Raw genomic sequence first — 19,124 nt, forward strand, 5'->3', positions numbered from 1 at the left:
TACAGATACCCGGGAGTGAGTTGCATACTTTTTAAAAAATAATCTGTATTGTCACAAGTAGGCTTGCATTAACACCGCAATGAAGTTACTGTGAAAAGCCCCTAGTCGCCACATTCCGGCGCCTGTTTGGGTACACAGTGGGAGAATTCAGAATGTCCAATTCACCTAACAGCACGTCTTTCGGGACTTGTGGGAGGAAACTGGAGCACCCGGAGGAAACCCCCGCTGACACGGGGAGAACATGCAGACTCCGCACAGACAGTCACCCAAGCCGGGAATCGAACCTGAGACCCCGGCGCTGTGAAGCTACAGTGGGGTCCAGAGATCAGGGAGATCATGGTGACATTAAAACTGAGGACGGGGCGGAGATCAGGGCGGTGGCAGGCAGGACTGATGCCAGGTGGCCAGTGCTAACTTACCCTTGCGGCCCGGTGGAAGTCATTGGCTTTCTTCCTGAACTGGACAGAGGTTCTCCTGGTCAGATTGGCCGAACTGATGACCGCTGCCTCTGCCTCCCAGGTGGCGTCGGCGACCAAGTGGTTGGTCCTCTGACCCCCTCAGGGGGAACAGGATGCCCCGTCTCACCTTCATGACTGCAGCAGCCTGGCCAGGTCAGCATTCCCGAAGCGTGGAGCAGGCCTAGTCGTGGCATGGCTGTGTGTGTGCTGACCAGAGAGTGTTCGGAGGCAGTTTCTGAGCAGCTCCTTCTTGTTCGAGGAGCTGCTACGTGCTGCCCAGGGGAAGTAGCTGGCGAGACAGTCAGTACCTCCTTGAACCTCGTGAGGGATCATTCCGGGCACTAAATGTGGTTAAATAGGGGTCAGGGTCTTGCCGGCTTGGCTGTCAGGAAGCATCCGGGAAGTTGCCCCCAATACGGCACTTAGAACGTCTCCCGTTAAATCGCGCAGATGATAGCCGACCGGGAGTGAGTTACAGACTGGAATCTAACCGAACGGTTCAGGGGGTTTATATATAGAATAACAGATGCCCGGCAGAGAGTTTGAAGATGGAATATTCAGGCTACAGTCTTGCTATGCACTCACGGTTAGAGCAGCTGCATGCTCGGAGTGTGATTTATGTTTTGGGGGGAGCATTTGTGCTAACTGAGCTCTTGAATAGAGCATAGAACATAAAACTGTACAGCACAGTACAGGCCCTTCGGCCCACGATGTTGTGCCGAACTAGTCTGAAACTAAGATCAAATCAACCTACTCCCAATCGTTCTAGTGCACTCCATGTGCCTATCCAATAACCGCTTGAAAGTTCCTAAAGTGTCCGACTCCACTAACATAGCTGGGAGTGCGTTCCACTCCCAAACCACACTCTGAGTAATGAACCTTCCTCTGCCATCCCTCCTATATCTTCCGCCATGAACCTTATAGTTATGCCCCCATAACACTGTCTATTCAAATGCCGAATGCCCCCCTGTATTGACGAAACACTCACTGCGAAAGTGACAAGCAGAATAAAGTCCCCATCAACTGTCAGATTTGTCAAACATTTTCAGGAGGGGAGGAAGATAATGGAGAAGGCTGTGAATGAAAGTACTGAGTGATAAAGCTGGTGGTGGGGCAGGGGGTGGGGGGTGTGAGGGGGGGGGTGGGGGGGTCAGCTTTTCCACCTTTGGTACATGCTGCATTGCACAGCTTGCTCTAACTCCTCGGATTCATTCTCCTCAGATATTCCATTGAACAACAATCGTACCTGGACAGATCATTCACCATCAATGCGCAGAGTGGCATTATAAAAACCATGGAACCCCTGGACAGGGAGCTAACGGCCTGGCAAAATATCTCCGTCATTGCAACAGAAGTCAGTGAGTATTGAGATGCTGCTCCCTGAGTCGGCAGGGTGTTGTGAGTGAATCTTGGTTCTCAATGGCTTTGGGACCGTTTATCGAGTGAGTTACGAGGCGACTGTAAAGGTGTCAGCCATTGATCAGCGCAAAGCTCTGATTCAGAAGGAATGGGTTCAAGCCCCATTCCAGAGACTTGTACATAATCCGGGCTGGCATCACTGATGCCAATACACCGAGGGAGGGCTGCACCGACGGAGGTGCCACCTTTCAGGTGAGGAGTTAACTCTAGGCCTTGTCGGGCAGCACGGTGGCACAGTGGTTAGCATTGCTGCCTATGGCGCTGAGGACCCGGGTTCGAATCCTGGCCCTGGGTCACCCTCCGTGTGGAGTTTGCACATTCTCCCCGTGCCTGCGTGGGTTTCACCCCCACAACCCAAATATGTGCAGGATAGGTGGATTGGCTGCACTAAATTGCCCCTTAATTGGGAAAAATAATTGGGCACTCTAAATGTAAAAACAACCTCTAGGCCTTGTCGGCTTGTTTGGTTGGCTAGAAAAGGTCCTATGACACACTTCAAGGAGGAACAAAGGACTTAACTCCAGTGTCCTGAACAAACTCTATCCTTCACCCGAGATGACCTGATCATTATTCTTATATTAGCCCTGATCGGTGAAAGGTAAAAATCTTCCAAAACATGTTTCTCTCTTCCGCGTTACTCTTCTTGGTGAGATTGTGCTATGGCTGCCACGTCATGTACACAATCGCAGTGACTGCACATCAACAAGTGCTTAATTGGCTATAAAATGCTTTGGGGGGTTGCTGAGGATGTGTCGGGTGCTGTATGGATGTAATTCTTTGCACAAACTTAGACTGAACTTGACGAAAATATGAAAGAAGGTTTTCTTCTCCTGTATTCAGGAATGAAATAAAAGATCCCACGATACTCCTCCAGGAAGAGCTCGGAAGATATCACCCATGGCATCATTTGGGAGGGGCAGGCAGAGGAACAGACAGGAAAATAAGATAGGAAATCCAGTTTTCCTCTTCCTGGTCTCCAGCTAGTATTCTGATTTTATTAACTCCGAAATACAGGGATGAAAATTAAGTAAGGATCTGAGACGATGCCACTCTCTCCAGCACCAACCCCCCCCCCCCCCCCCGTCCTTGACACTCAGAATCTCTTTACTTGCCTTTCTCTGGCTGTCTCAGAAATAAAAATCAATTTGCAGATTACATGCTGTACTCGAAAGTAATTGCTTGTCACTCCACTTTGTCAACACAATTGATTTGGCAAGCCCGCCTCTTCAAAATATGATCCTCGCCATTTTTCTTCCTCTTCCACTTAATTTTGCTTATTAAAAAGAATAACGGCTTATTGTCACAAGTAGGCTTCAATGAAGTTACTCTGAAAAGCCCCTAGTCGCCACATTCCGGCACCTGTTCGGGGAGGCCAGTACGGGAATTGAACCCGCGCTGCCGGCCTTGTTCTACATGACAAGCCAGCTGTTTAGCCCACTGTGCTAAACCAGCCCCTGCATTTAATATTCATTCTTGAAACGGGGGCATCGATGAAAGGATCGGCATTCTTGTCCATTCCCTGATATGTGTGATTTGTAAGGATGGTTCAGAGGGCAGTTCAAATTCAAGCATGTTGATGTGGGATTGGAGTAACGTATTAGCCCAGATTGGATAAGGAGGCGGTTGGCTTAACCCGTTGGATTTCTGTAACTAGGTTCTGAAAAGCCCAGTCATTCCACTGAGGTCCCGGGTTCGATCCCTGCCCCGGGTCACTGTCCGTGTGGCGTTTGCACATTCTCCCCGTGTCTGCGTGGGCCTCACCCCCGCAACCCAAAGATGAGCAGGGTAGGTGGATTGGCCACGGTAAAGTGCCCCTTAATTGGAAAAAAAATAATTGGGTACTCTAAATTTATTTTAAAAAAAGAAATGCAAGTTCTTCCTTCATCCAGCCGTCCTTTTTATTCCATTTGTTTTCTTTCCTTAATTCTTTCTTTATTTTTACTTTCTGCCTCCTTTCTTCTTTCTTTCATTCTTTTATCTTTCTTCACCTTTTCATCTCCCTTCCGCTTCCCTTCATTCTATCCTTTTCTTTCCCTCATTATGTTTTCTTTCTTCCTTTCCTTCTTTTCCTTTTTTTCTTTTTCCCTCCCTCCACACACACCGGGGACAACATTTTCCGGCATTTCCCGCCTGTCGGATCTTCAGGCCCCACCAACACCCCCCCCCCCCCCCCCCCCCCGAATAGTAACAGTAGCGTGGTCAGAAACTGCGAAGTTGGGGCTGTTTGGACACTACCCTGACGTACATCAGCATCCCTTTCGTCTGCTAGTTCACCTTTTAGCCAATTAAACAAATCACGGATTCAATCCAATGAAGGTTTGATGAATTAGTAGTTTCATTACCCTGGCACTGCGTAACCCACCAGGGAGATCTGCATTTAGACTCTCTCTCTCTCATTGTCTCCATCAAATCCTGTGTTCCCTTTGACTTGATTACTCAGCGAGTGTCGTTTTTGGAGATTAATGCTTTGAGGACAGGTAAACAATGGTGAGAGAGCTCGACTGCACAGAGCACAAATTGACAAGGGCCTTGCCAAGTCTACACAGCGACTATTCCTGTCGCTCTGAGCAGATGGCTTTTCCAGCAGCAGTATTTCAAGCTCTATCCCCTCCCAATGTGGCAAAGTTCCTGAAATTATCCTTGATAGCAGCTCGCTGGTGTTATTTAAACGAGGACCCACAGGGCCAAGCGTGGGTGAGCGTTTGGCTTCCTGCTCGAGTTCCCAACCTCCAAAGTTGTCCTGGGATCTCCAAACTTAAATGCCAACCTAATGCACACCTGCTGTGCGCAAAAGTGCGGGGAAATTGTGTCTCTCATCCATTGCCATCGGTTGTCAGTGTACCGCAGACAGGAAGAGTGGGACAAGGAGACTGTTTGGCTGTGTGGGGATGTTGGATATGGATGGCAATGGGGCGAAACCGCCCAGGATGCATCCAAACGGATTTCGCAACCCACAGCCTATACTCCTGGCACCCTGTTCATTCCGCACCCGGGAATACACTCCCTCTTCCCCCCCACCCCACTGCTCCTGATCGCCAGGCTCTAGCCACAGCCCACTGGACAGAACTCTTGTCTATTGAGTCACAAAGTTGCGGCCGATATTTACCAGCGTGTTTCCGTTGGCAGAGGCAGCTCGCCGCAGGATCTTCCAGTTCCGCCGAGGCATAAGGCCCGCCCACTTCCCTGTCGCCGCTTGCCTTCGGCGGAATCGGAAAATCCCACGGACAGGAAGAGCTGGAAAATCCCACCCTGTGGCTTGAACGCCCACTCCCAGAGCCAAGCCCAAATTCTAGGCTGGCACATTCACACAGGAAGGAATGCTGAAATGATGGATGTGCTGTCTTTCGACTGAGACTTAAACCAATACTCCCAATTACCTTCTCAAATGGACATATCAGATGCCATGGAATGATGTGAAGAAGAGCAGGAGAGTTATCTCCAGGCCCTTGGTCAATATTTACCCCTTAACCCCCATTGCTAAGAAGAGGTGACCTGGTCATTACCACATTGGTCTTTGTAGGAGTTTGCTGTGTCTAAATTTGTTCCTGTGTTCCCCCCCCCCCCCCCCCCCCCCCAGCCCCAGTGTTTATTTCATTCTTTTCTCCATTCTCTGAGCAGACAGCCTCACCAAAGTGCCGGTTCAAACTTCTCCTCAGTATGCATCTGCCTTCCTGTTGATCTTTCTGTTCGCTTAGATGTACCAGCTGATTGCTGAGATAGAAGGATCTTTGACGGGAGACTTAGCTGTTCACCTTGACTGACACTTGAATCTATTGAACTGAAAATAGATCAGCAGCAGTTCAGAAGCTACCTGCGTATCTGAGGCTCTCAGATGCCGCGTGCTTTCAGATTGCATCCCTCTGATCTGTGAATCCCCTTAGTTACCAATGTATGATGCTTTGAAAAACAATATTTTCTGGAGATTTGTGTGTTCAGAGCGAGTAAGTGGCGTGGCCAAATCCCACCAACAATCATTCCTGTCACTCCCAACATGGAGGAAAATCATTCCTCCGACATCCCAAATTCTCACCCGGGAGGGAAAGGGACCTGAAATTAATTCTGGACAGCCGTCTCCCTATATATTTTTTTATTCATTCATTGAAATGTGAGCATCACCGGAAGGCCAGCATTTATTACCCAAACCCTCATTGTCTTTGAGAAGGTGGTGGTGAGCAACGTTCGCGTGGGTACACCCGCAGCCCCTCTTTGTGTAGCAGTCTTGATAAAACTCAAGGCTATTTTAAGAGAGCATTTAAAAGTCAACCATGTTGCAGTAAGCCTAGAGCCACATGTAAGCCAGGCAGAGTAGGGATGGTAGATTTAGACCATGAGACATAGGAGCAGAATTAGGCCACTTGGCCCATCGAGCCTGCTCCGCTTTTCAATCATGGCTGATATTTTCTCATCCCCATTCTCCTGCCTTCTCCCCATAACCCCTGACCCCCTTATTAATCAAGAACCTATCTATCTCTGTCTTAAAGACACTCAGTGATTTGGCCTCCATAGCCTTCTGCAGCAAAGAGTTCCCAGATTCACCACCCTCTGGCTGAAGACATTTCTCCTCATCTCTGTTTTAAAGGATTGTCCCTTTAGTCTGAGATGGTGTCCTCTGGTTCTAGTTTTTCCTACAAGTAGAAACATCCTCTCCACTCTATCCAGGCCTCGCAGTATCCTGTAAGTTTCAATAAGATCCCCTCTCATCCTTCTAAACTCCAACGAGTACAGACCCAGAGTCCTGAAACGTTCCTCATACGACAAGTTCTTCATTCCAGTTCTTCATTCACTGAAAGGACATCAGTGAGCCAGATGAGTTTATACAGTAATCCGGCAGTTTCATGGTTGTTAGCAACGAAACCAATATTTTCGTCCAGATTTATTAATTACTTGGATTGAAATTCCCCAACTCATGTCTCCGCAGCACTGGACTTGTCCTCTGGATTGCTAGTCCAGTCGCATTACCACTCTGCTGCCATCCATCCAACCGGAAGCCCAATTTTGTGAGAGCTTCGGGCCTCCTGGTTCGGGGCCTGTGTACAGGATTATCGTGAAGTCACCAGGAATTGAATATCTCATTTGCATCTTTGCAAGAATCCTGGGAATTGAAGAATCATACATTGGATACAAAAACTGATTTTATAGTTGCCCTGGACATTTTGTATTTGGGATCCCTGCACATCTGGTTTACCACAGGGCTAAATAGATTGCTTTTAAAGCAGACCAAGGCAGGCCAGTATCACAGGTTCAATTCCAATACCAGCCTCCCCGAACAGGTGCCGGAATGTGGCGACTCGGGGCTTTTCACAGTAACTTCATGTGAAGCCTACTTGTGACAATAAGCGATTTTCATTTCATTTCATTTTTTTTTTACATCTGGAAGTTGTTTTTATGCTTTAGTGCCTTGGCGGTAGCCTGAGAATGTGGGAAGTCAGGGCAACGAGCAGGAAATTCATGAAATTCAAGTCAAGCATGAAGGGGAGTGTGTGCTCGAGACCAGTCCTCAAAAGCCCAGCAGATTTCAAGTCTTGCTTATTGTGCAGGACACGGGGAAAGTTTGAGCCAATTGGAATTTTGAATAATGTTTGGATTTTTGTTTTTGGTAAATGTTTTTGATGTGATGACTATATTTAGGGGTGTGTGGAGGCTGGGTGTCGTGGCAACTGTATCCCAATTTTTTTCTTTTGGTGGAACGTGATTGGATAGAACTTTGAAGTTGAATTCGATTGAGGGGAAATGTTTTGGTGAGTGCACAATGAACTAATCAAATAGAAAGGAGAAAAACACAGGGACATCAAAATACAATTGTCAGAAACGGATGAACTGGTCATGTCTCTCATTTGAATCTTGCTGTGCAATAAAGTGGCGGCTGCATTTGTCAACACCGCACTTCAAAACTGATCTTTTTGTTGCCCCGAGGAGATGAAAAACAACTCTTATCAACGCAAGTTTTTTTTTTCTTCTTTAAAAAAACCAGCACGAAGGGAGAAAATCTAACTTGGCTCATCGCACGTTTAGACAGGAATCCTCCAGCCCTTGCCACCTGTCCCGCTGAAGTTGACCCCCGACATGACTTCAGCGGGACGAGAGAACCCGTCGGCCGCCCATGGTGGGGCCGGCTCTTCTGCGGGAAAACACGGCGCGGGGGGCAGGGGTGAAGAAGTCTGTCCTTTGTTTCTACAAGCCATACCCATGCCGGCCCACTGTGGTCACATGATGCTCAATCGTGGTTATTGGGCAGCACGGTGGCGCAGTGGTTAGCACTGGAACTGCGGCGCTGAGGACCTGGGTTCGAATCCCGGCCCTGGGTTACTGTCCGTGTGGAGTTTGCACATTCTCCCCATGTCTGCATGGGTTTCACCCCCACACCCAAAAGATGTGCAGATAGGTGGATTGGCCACGCTAAATTGCCCCATAATTGGGAAAAAACATAATTGGGTACTCTAAATTTATTTTTTAAAAATCATGGTTATTAGCCACTTATTTCATCGCTTCACCCACCTCATGTACAATTTGCTCCAATACAGACTTCAGCCGCTTGTTAAATATCCTTGCACAGCCTATGTATAATCTACTTTTTATGGACTCTTTAAGAAGGACACGGGAAGTCCACACTGAGTACAATAAAGAACTTCGTTTTATTTACGGTTACGTTATATACAACTCGCGGTAGATCCTTACCGGATCTCTACTTGATCGCTGCCTTACGGGCCGACATTTGCTACACAACTGAAGGGAGTTCCCCTGCTCCTCAGTGTGAGAGGTCACACTCCACGAGAACCACTGGGAAGATAATCATTCTCACCCCAAAGGTCCTGTTTGAGATATTACAGACACCAAACACCCATTTAATCACCTCCCATAGTTCCTGGGAGGGGTCTCCGGTCTCCGATACCGAAATCGCGTTCGGCGATCGGCCGGAGAATCCACCTTGGCACCAAATATGGGGATGGGGCCGCTTTTGCAATGCCCTGCCCCCTCCAAAACGGCGTGCTCTCGGAATTCGGGACAGCCTCAGGACGTTACCTCCCCCTGATCCTCCACCCCCGATGGGCTGATTTCCCGATGGCGTCGGTCACTCAGGGTATTTATTTTCGGGAACTCGGCGTGGCGGCTGCGGACTGAGTCCAGCGTCGCCACAGTCGGGGGGGGGGGGGGGGGGGGGGGGGTGGGGGGGTGGGGGGGGGGGGGGGGGGGGAGGAAGCTGATCCGTCGGAGGGATTTGGCAGGGTGGGGGGGGGGTAGTCCGGGGGTAGCGAACCTGGCCAAAGGGGGTCACTATTTGGCAGGCCGGGTCCGCACGCGGCCGCAACAGGCCGCCGCGCGCATGCGCGGCCACGGGCCCGGCAGTTCTCCTGCCCTATCGGCAGCGAGATCCGGGGGCTCTTTGCTGCCGTCCTGCTAGCCCCCAACCAGCCAGAGGATCGGTGGTCATTTTGCGCTGTTATTTCGGTCGTAAAACTCCACCATCAGCACTTGGTCTCAGAATCGGAGAATCCAGCCCCGTGTATAAATGTATTGCATCGCGGACTCTCCCAACACATTTAACCTCTTGGAAGAAAATTCTACCCTTCGCAGTGAGAATTAAACCCTTCTCTCATCCCACATCTGCGATCAGGCACAGCAATGTCCTGCTCCAAATTATTAACATTATTGTTCCTGTTGTAGTCACGCGCCCAAGGACTCAATATCCCGAACACTAGAATAATGGCACTGCCCCTTTCTGTCAAAAGGCAAGTCACATGGTCTGGACAGCGAATGAAAGAACATTTTGAATCCAATTCTGAGAGGGGCTGGTTTAGCACAGGGTTAAATCGCTGGCTTTGAAAGCAGACCAAGGCAGGCCAGCAGCATGGTTCAATTCCCTGAACAGGTGCCAGAATGTGGCGACAAGGGGCTTTTCATAGTAACTTCATTTGAAGCCTATTTGTGACAACAAGCGATTTTCATTTCATTTTTCAGAAGCTATCTCTTCGCCTTGGCCTTTATCCACCCGACATATGTGCAAAATGTATTCAGCGCAGACTGGCAGAAATATTTAATGTTTCACCTCATGTCACTTCGGATGATGAAAATTGCTTCATGGAAGCCAAATCTTTTAAAAGATTATTTGGAGCCATAAACCGTGATGCCCGGCACACGGCATCTGTTATGTGGCATCTCCGATGAAGTGCCAATTGAGTGTTATGCTCAATCTCCCAGCGTGGGAAGAAGAGAGACAGATAGACTGAGATAGACAGATTCTTGATTGACAAAGGGAGTCAAAGGCAAGGGGGGGGTTGCAAAGAAAGTGGGGTTGAGGCCACATTCAGATCAGCCTTGACTTTAGTGACTGGCAGAGCAGGCTCGAGAGGCCGTAGGGCCTAACCCCGGTTCCCAACTCACATGTTTGAATTTTATCCATTTCAGTCAGTCCGCCTCTCGTCCTTCTAAACTCTGGGGAATGGAGGCCCAGCCGGACCAATCTCTCCTGATAGGATAGTCACGCCAACCCCGGGATCAGCCTAGTGAACCCCTGCTGCACTTGCATTTACGCAGCATTGCTTACAACCCCAGGAAGCCTCGGATTCCTCGCCAATTAACCACCTTTTCCCCCAAGTGTAATCCCCCCCCCCACCAAGGCAGCACAGTAGCACAGTGGTTAGCACGGTTGCTTCACAGCGCCAGGGTCCCAGATTCGATTCGTGACTTGGGCCACTGTCTGTGCGGAGTCTGCACGTCCTCCCCGTGTGTGCGTGGGTTTCCTCCGGGTGCTCCGGTTTCCTCCCACAGTTCAAAGATGTGCAGGTTAGGTGGATTGGCCAGGCTAAATTGTCCTTAGTGTCCAAAAAAAGGTTAGGTGTGGTTACTGGGTTGTGGGGGTAGGGTAGACGTGTGGGAATTAAGTGGGATGCTCTTCCCAAGAGCCAGTGCAGACTCGATGGGCCGAATGGCTTCCTTCTGCACTGTAAATTCTATGTTCTAATCGTTATTGTACATTAAGAAATAAATCATAATCTGCGCTTTTTTAATGCCAGGAACATTATTCCATGAGATGGTGCTGTATTGATAATGTCACTGGACTAGTAATCCAGGGGCCCAGACAAATGCTCTGGGGTATGGGTTCAAATCCCACCATGGCAGCCGGTGGAATTAAAATTCAATGAATTAAATCTGGAATATAAACCTCGTCCCGCTAATAGTGATCAAGACACTATTATCGTTCACTGTAAACATCCATCTGGTCCACTAATGTCCTTCACGGAAGGAAATCTGCCGGCGTTACCTGGTCTGGCTTACATGTGTGTCCAGCGACTGATTGCCAACCAGAGAAACACCCATTAATCCCCACTCTTTGCTTTCTATGAATTAACCAAGCATGGATAGAGGATTGGTTAATTAATGGAAAGCAAAGAGTGGGGATTAATGGGTGTTTCTCTGGCTGGCAATCAGTAGCTAGTGGTGTCCCTCAGGGATCAGTGTTGGGCTCACAACTGTTCACAATTTACATAGATGATTTGGAGTTGGGGATCAAGGGAAATGTGTCCAAGTTTGCAGACGACACTAAGATAAGTGGTAAAGCAAAAAGTGCAGAGGATACCGGAAGTCTGTAGAGGGATTTGGATAGGCTAAGTGAATGGGCTAGGGTCTGGCAGATGGAATACAATGTTGACAAATGTGAGGTTATCCATTTTGGTAGGAATAACAGCAAAAGGGATTATTATTTAAATGATAAAATATTAAAACATGCTGCTGTGCAGAGAGACCAGGGTGTGCTAGTGCATGAGTTGCAAAAAGTTGGTTTACAGGTGCAACAGGTGATTAAGAAGGCAAATGGAATTTTGTCCTTCATTGCTAGAGGGATGGAGTTTAAGGGAGGTTATGCTGCAATTGTATAAGGTGTTAGTGAGGCCACACCTGGAGTATTGTGTTCAGTTTTGGTCTCCTTACTTGAGAAAGGACGTACTGGCACTGGAGGGTGTGCAGAGGAGATTCACTAGGTTAATCCCAGAGCTGAAGGCGTTGGATTACGAGGAGAGGTTGAGTAGACTGGGACTGTACTCGTTGGAATTTAGAAGGATGAGGGGGGATCTTATAGAAACATATAAAATTATGAAGGGAATAGATAGGATAGATGCGGGCAGGTTGTTGCCACTGGCGGGGGAAAGCAGAACTAGGGGGCATAGCCTCAAAATAAGGAGAAGTAGATTTAGGACTGAGTTTAGGAGGAACTTCTTCACCCAAAGGGTTGTGAATCTATGGAATTCCTTGCCCAGTGAAGCAGTTGAGGCTCCTTCATTAAATGTTTTTAAGATAAAGATAGATAGTTTTTTGAAGAATAAAGGTATTAAGGGTGATGGTGTTCGGACCGGAAAGTGGAGCTGAGTCCACAAAAGATCAGCCATGATCTCATTGAATGGCGGAGCAGGCTCGAGGGGCCAGATGGCCTACTCCTGCTCCTGGTGGTCAACTCTTAACTCCCCTCTGAAATGGCCTCACAAACCACCCCACCCATTAAAGGGCAACAAATGCTGGCAAAGCCAGTGATGCCCCATGAAAGAATATGAAACATTACGGTTAAAAATGTAGGTCTCTTCTCTTTAAGATGTCAGGTGACCACAGGTTGAACTAATTCAAAGGTCAATTGTTTTCAAGCTTGTTTTCAAGTATTTGTGAGATGGTCAATTAAGAAATACCAGATATTACGGCTCTGGGATTTTCGATTGCTGAACTTTTATTTTTTTTTAATGATTCCCGGATAAATGTGCAGTGGGGAGTGTGGGGCGTGCAAAGGGTGATGGACACCACAATACAGCGTAGCCATAGGAACAAAGGGCGGGATTCTCCGGTCTTGACCGTGGCGGGACCCATTGCGAGCGTGAGCTGAGTATCCGGCATTCCAGCCAAAACTTCCTTCAGTGGCACCGGAACACCCCAACCATGAATGAGGATGGAACATTTCAGCTGTAGAAACTCGGAGCAGGAGTGGGCCCTGCGAGCCTGCTTCACCATTTAATATAACCGTGGCTGATCCGCGATCTCAATGCTATATTCCCACTTTCTCCCAATACACCTTGATGTCATTAAAATCGAAAAAAATGAGGCAGCACGGTGGTGCAATGCGTTAGCCCTGCTGCCTCACGGTGCCGAGGTTCCAGGTTCAATCCCGGCTCTGGGTCACTGTCCGTGTGGAGTTTGCACATTCTCCCTGTGTTTGCGTGGGTTTCGCCCCCACAACCCAAAGATGCGCAGGATAGGTGGATTGTCCGCGCTAAATTGCCCCTTTATTGGAAAAAATGAATTAGATACTCTGTTTATAAACAAAACAAAAAAAATCTTTAAAATGTTTCTCTCACTCTTGAATACATTCAGTGACTTGCCCTCCACAGCCTTCTGTGGGATAGAATTCCATAGTTTCACTATCCTTTGAGTGAAGAAATCTCCTTGTCTCAATCCTAAATGATCCACCCCGAATCTTGAGATCGTGTCCCCTGATCAAGACTCCCCCACCAGCGAAAACAGCCTCTCTGCATCTGGCCTGTCCAATCCTGTTAGAATGTTATACATTTCAATCAGATCTCCTCTCATCCTTCGAAACTCTAATGAATACAGGCCTAATCGAATCAATCTCTCCTCATATGACAATCCCACCAACCTGGTATCAGCCTAGTGAACCTCCGTTTCATTCCCTCTGTGGAAAGTATATCCATTCTTAGGTAGGGAGACCTAAATTTCACGCAATACTCCAGCTGTGGTGTCACCATGGCCCTGTATAACTGCAGTAAGACATCTCTATTTCTGAACTCAAACCTTCTTCCAATGAAGGCCAATATGCCTTTCTAATCGTTTTTTATACCTGACTCTCATTGACTGGTGCACAAGGACACCAAGATCTTTTTGTGCATCCACACTTGCCAGTTAATGTAACAATTTAAATAATACACTTCCTTTCAGATTTTCACACCGAAGTATATAGCTTCACATTTCATCACGCTTTACGGGCAGCACGGTAGCACAGTGGTTAGCACAATTGCTTCACAGCGCCAGGGTCCCAGGTTCGATTCCCGGCTTGGGTCACTGTCTGTGCGGAGTCTGCACGTTCTCCCCGTGTGTACGTGGGTTTCCTCCGGGTGCTCCGGTTTCCTCCCACAGTCCAAAGATGTGCAGGTTAGGTGGATTGACAGTGATAAATTGCCCTTGGTGTCGAAAATTGACTTTTGTGTTGGGTGGGGTTACTGGGTTATGGGGATAGGGTGGAGGTGTGGACCTTGGGTAGGGTGCTCTTTCCAAGAGCTGGTGCAGACTCGCTGGGCCGAATGGCCTTCTGCACTGTAAATTCAATGAACTGCATCTGCCATGTGTTGGCCCACTCACCCAACTTGCCTAAATCACCTTGAAGCCTCCTTTCATCCTCCTCATAACTCACAATTCCACCCAATTTTGTGTCATCAGCAAACTTGGAAATGTTACATTTGGTTCCCTCATCCAGGTAATTTATATAAATCGTGAACAGTTAGGCCCCAAGTGATCCCTGTGGTACCTCGCCAGTCACTGTCTGCCACTTGGAAAAAGACCCATTTATTCCCACTCTCCGTCTCCTGTCTGTCAACCAATTCTTGATCCATGCCAATACATTACCCCCTATCCCATGTACTTTAATTTTGCCCATTTGATAAGGTCCATGAGGGACCTTATCAAAAGCCTTAGACAGCTTTTATAATTTTTTTACCATCAGGCAAATACTGACGGTACATTGAACAGATAGACAGATAAATAGACAAAACACTCCATAAATAGAGAACGCTGGATGTACTCAGTAGGTCAGTCAGCATCTGTGGTGAGAGATTAAGAGAATTAACAGGCGAGATTTTTCGGTTTCGCCCACCCTGAGATCAGAAATCCCCACCAACGGACCTTTAAATGGTCCATCCCGCCCATGGCAATGCCCATGGCAGGGGCATGGAACATCTACTCCAATATTTCAGACTGGACTAGTCCGACAGGCTGGAGAAATAGTTTTCTGTTCCTGAATTCTTCACTGACCACAGTTTTGGGTGACGTGAACATTTGTTTTTACCAGCGCGAGGAAGGTAAAAATAACGGAAGACTCCAGATGCTGCAATTGAAATGTTTTCTCTCTCTGGAAGATAGTTTGCATTTCTGAAACGACGGAAGACTCGGCACACTGCTGATAGATTGCTGTTGCTGTATAGAGGTAGACAACGCCCTCTTGCTAATGGACGGCAATGCTACAAATGGAAAATTTACAAAATATGTGGAAATGTTGATGTTATAGTCCTTGTCACGCACTTTTTATTCTGCACTACTGTGCTATGATGATTTATAAATCATGTTAAGTTGTGCAGTTATTTTATCTCCCATTGGTTTCCAAAGCATACCCTCAAAAGCAGAATCCAAAATTCCCCTGTGCAAATTGGATATTGTATCAGTCAATCGCTGATTGTTCTTGTTTCTTTTATGGCTATTTTTGCTCTGCGAACGAGCAAAAGATTTGAGCATAAGCCTCACCCAGCCCCACATACATTGGGCAGGATTCTCCCATTTTCAGACAAAGCGCAGCGGCGGGGAGCTCCGGAGGCAGCTGGCCCGATGCCCAGAACGGCGGCATCCCGCGCCAGATTCAGCGCCTGGAATCTCATTAATTATGCAGAGGCGCGTTCTTCTCCGGCTCTCCTGGCGGGCTGGCAGCTGATTCGCCCACCTTTCCTCAGCTGACGTGTTTGAAAGCCGAGGCGCCATATTTAAGCGCCAGTGCAGCACACATACTCCAGCCAGAAATCCGCAGGGGAAAAGCAGCAGCCTCAAGAAGGAGTCTGTACCTCAATTCAACTCGACCAGTTAATCTACTACTCCCCCATTTCACCGTCCCACCCTCTACCCAAACACACACTGGACAGACATGCACAGAGTGGGGGGGGGGGGGGTAAAAATAATAAGAGGATTAATATGAAATGGAAGGTGTGTCCTTGCTTCAGATGTTGAAGTTGTTGCAGCAGCAGGCAGTCCTCCCAGGATGCGGAGCGATTGGAACCACCGGTTTGATGGTTAACAAAGATCTTCTGGTGGTGACATTCAGTCAGAACTCCCAACTGTAGGATTACCTCACAGCCTCAGGCCTGTGTCATTCTAATTTGTTTCCAACTCTACCGGAATGACCGACAGCTTTTCTGAAACAAGAACAGAGCTCCCCCACACAAGACTTTGAACGACTGAATCCTGTTTTCAGCTTGTCAGAGCTGAACTAGCTGTACAGGATGGACTGATACTGTGTGGCCAGCGATTCATCATCCTTACAGCTCTTCAGATGTTCTACACTCAAAAACCTCACCAGAGGCACCCTTGGTTGGAAGCAATCAGATACAGGGCCAAAGAATCACTGTGCTGGCTTTCCCTGTATGCCGACATGGAAGTGGAATTTTCCAGATGTGCACCCACAATGCACTCAAGCCGCATCAAGCAAAAAAACTGCTGCATTTATATGAGGATCCGGACCTCCCGTGGTCATTCACAGCAGCTGATATATTTGAATGAAATGGGAAACAACATTTAATCGTAGTTGATTCTTTTATAGATGGTTTGAACTCGACAACCTGCCCAACGTGATGATTAACGCAGTCATCACCAAGCTCGCGAGACACTTTGCACGGCATCCCTCAGAGACTCATGAGAGGCAACGCTTGCCAAGTCATCTTTCACACACATGGGTCTTTCAGCACGTCATCAGCTGCCTCCTATACCCACAGTCTAAATGCCGACAGAATGGGTAGTGCGCTCAGCTAAGATCTTCTGGAGAAATGTGCCCAGAATCACTCCTGAGCCTAAGAAATCTGCTGCAACAGGGCCCGCACTCATCAGCAGAATGACTCTTTTCCAGGACCATGATTCCTACTGCCAAAGCTCTGCTACAGCCCAAATGTGAAAGATGCCCCCTTTCAACGCAGATTGAGAAGCAAAATGCACCATCATTGAAATGCCCACAGACTCGGCTCTCTAATGCTTGGTCAAGTGGTCCAGATCCAGACCGCATGTGGCCATGACAGGTTGGCGGTTGTACACAGCCATGCCCGCAACCGAACAGTTATATGGGAACCTCAGACAGTGCCGACTACGTACTCAACCGTCACAACCTATAGGTATCGGGACCAGCACCAATAGGTGCCACAGCATCCTGTCATCCAGCCTACAATACAGGCCCCCGACATCAGTGGGCATGTAGGCCCCTGCAGAGGCCAATGCAGTGATCCCTACACCCACTGATTACACTGACGGAATGCCCCAGATCGTCCACACTGACAACATCAGCCTGAGAAAATCGACAGCACAGACAACCGGCATAACGCTGAGGACGTGTGATCAAACCGAACACAAGGTTTCAGGATCCACCTAGGGCTGGATACCTTCGTTCTGACCACCACAAGATCGCCACGGACGAGTTGCGAACCAAGTAAAGATCCATTAACCTCGGGCGGCAATTTCCAGTCGCTGGGCAGGCATGGCCGGAGAACCCCGCCCCTAGTTTGCAACTGACCTTCGAATCCTATCCCTACACAACATGAAAAGGGGTGGAGAAAGGCGAGGTGATGGGCTGTGCACCAACTGCAATAGCTTAATCCGTGTCTCACACAAGGGTTCATACACAGTCACTGTTCGTATACACTGTTACATCTTAATATCACCGGTTATAATAATAATAATAATAATAATCGCTTATTGTCACAAGTAGGCTTCAATGAAGTTACTGTGAAAAGCCCCTAGTCGCCACATTCCGGCGCCTTTTCGCGGAGGCTGGTACGGGAATCCAAACTTAAACAGAGAAGATCTAGACTGAGCGGTCACGTGATGGCATGATGACGTGGCTACAAAAGAGTCACATGCCGGGAGTGCGGGGGTTCTCCCCGGAGGGCGGGCAGAGCACCAGCACGGAATGGCTGGTCAGCCAGTGAATAAAGTATTGCTCGTTACAAGTCCTTGTCAGTGTTTGGGAGCCCACCACGTGTACAAGTGTGGCAAAACATTACTGCGCTGCGCCCAATAGATCTATTCCAGCGCAGTGTAACTTGCAAGCATTTAATTCCGATGGCATTGATTTCAGGGTATCTTTGGCAAGTTGAAATCATTTCCTACAAGAGTTGAATGCAATATTTCATCTCCAACTGCTGTTTCTGTTGAGCTTTCAGTTCCTCATACAATTTTAAATAAAATTTGACTTAATTCATCCCATTTTTCAGTCGCTGCGCCTGTCATGGTTGGCACACGTCTCCTTCGGCTAATAGCTGGAAAAGCTGAGTCCAGAATAGTGATGTCCATCAGCTACTGTACATATTGCAAGCTGCTGTTTATAAGTTTGAAGCTTAACTTTGGACTGCTGAAGCCACCTTTGATCAGGACCTGGGGAGCGAAATGAGAAACAAAGTTTTATTTACACAAACGATATGTACAATACCTGATAGACTCCTACCGGACTCCCACTGGTCATTACTGGCCGATCTTGTGTACATGGGTTAATTGAGATATCTCCCCCCTGGTGGGGGAGTTCGGACCCCACAGGGAGCATGGGGAAGATGAGCATTCGCACCCTGTAGGTTCCGTGCTGGATTTTACACCAGCAACGGCAGATTGAAGATCCATTCCCCCAACTCTTGTCCTATCGATTAAGGCAAAATACCGTGGATGCTCAAGGTCTGAGATAAAAACAGGAAACGTGGGAGAACCTCAGCAGGTTTGGCAGTATTTGGGGAGAGTGAAGCGGGGTTAAAGTTTTAAGTCAAACATGAATATCCTCCGGCCCCTTTGAAACCGTTCATGCCCGCTCATGTCGGACAGACATACTCTGGCCGAATATCAGCGCCTTCCCTGAGCCACTTCCCATAACAAAGAACAATAAAGCACATGAACAGGCCCTTCGGCCCTCCAGGCCTGCGCCGATCACGTGTCCTATCTAGATCAACCGCCTGCATCCTGCTATACCCCATCTGTTCATGTGCCTATCCAGATAAGTCTTTTTTTAAAAAATGTTTTTATTCTCCATTTTCCTTCAAAATTTACATCCCACCCACAAATAGTAGACGGTTACAAATGCTAAATCAATCCCCTTAACAATACCAACGATCCCATCCTCCCACCACCCCAAACAACGGCACACCTGTCAATATATGCATCCAATAAAACAAACCCTCCCACGGTGGAAACAAAAAACAAAGGAGAAAAAGGAAAAGGAGTCCGGGACCGCCCATGGTCACCATTGACCTATAG

General features: G+C 48.0%; 1 protein-coding gene across 2 annotated transcripts in view; it reads left to right on the plus strand.

Annotated features, from left to right (window-relative positions):
- cdh11 (cadherin 11, type 2, OB-cadherin (osteoblast)) overlaps positions 1-19,124 on the plus strand; it is a 231,756-nt gene that overhangs the window by 189,926 nt on the left and 22,706 nt on the right. For both annotated transcript variants that reach the window (XM_072517819.1, XM_072517820.1), the window contains exon 8: positions 1,680-1,816. In XM_072517819.1, the coding sequence (XP_072373920.1) occupies positions 1,680-1,816 (137 nt within the window). The remainder of the gene's footprint in view (positions 1-1,679; positions 1,817-19,124) is intronic.

This window comes from Scyliorhinus torazame, chromosome 10, assembly GCF_047496885.1.
Source record: "Scyliorhinus torazame isolate Kashiwa2021f chromosome 10, sScyTor2.1, whole genome shotgun sequence".
NCBI lineage: Eukaryota > Metazoa > Chordata > Chondrichthyes > Carcharhiniformes > Scyliorhinidae > Scyliorhinus > Scyliorhinus torazame.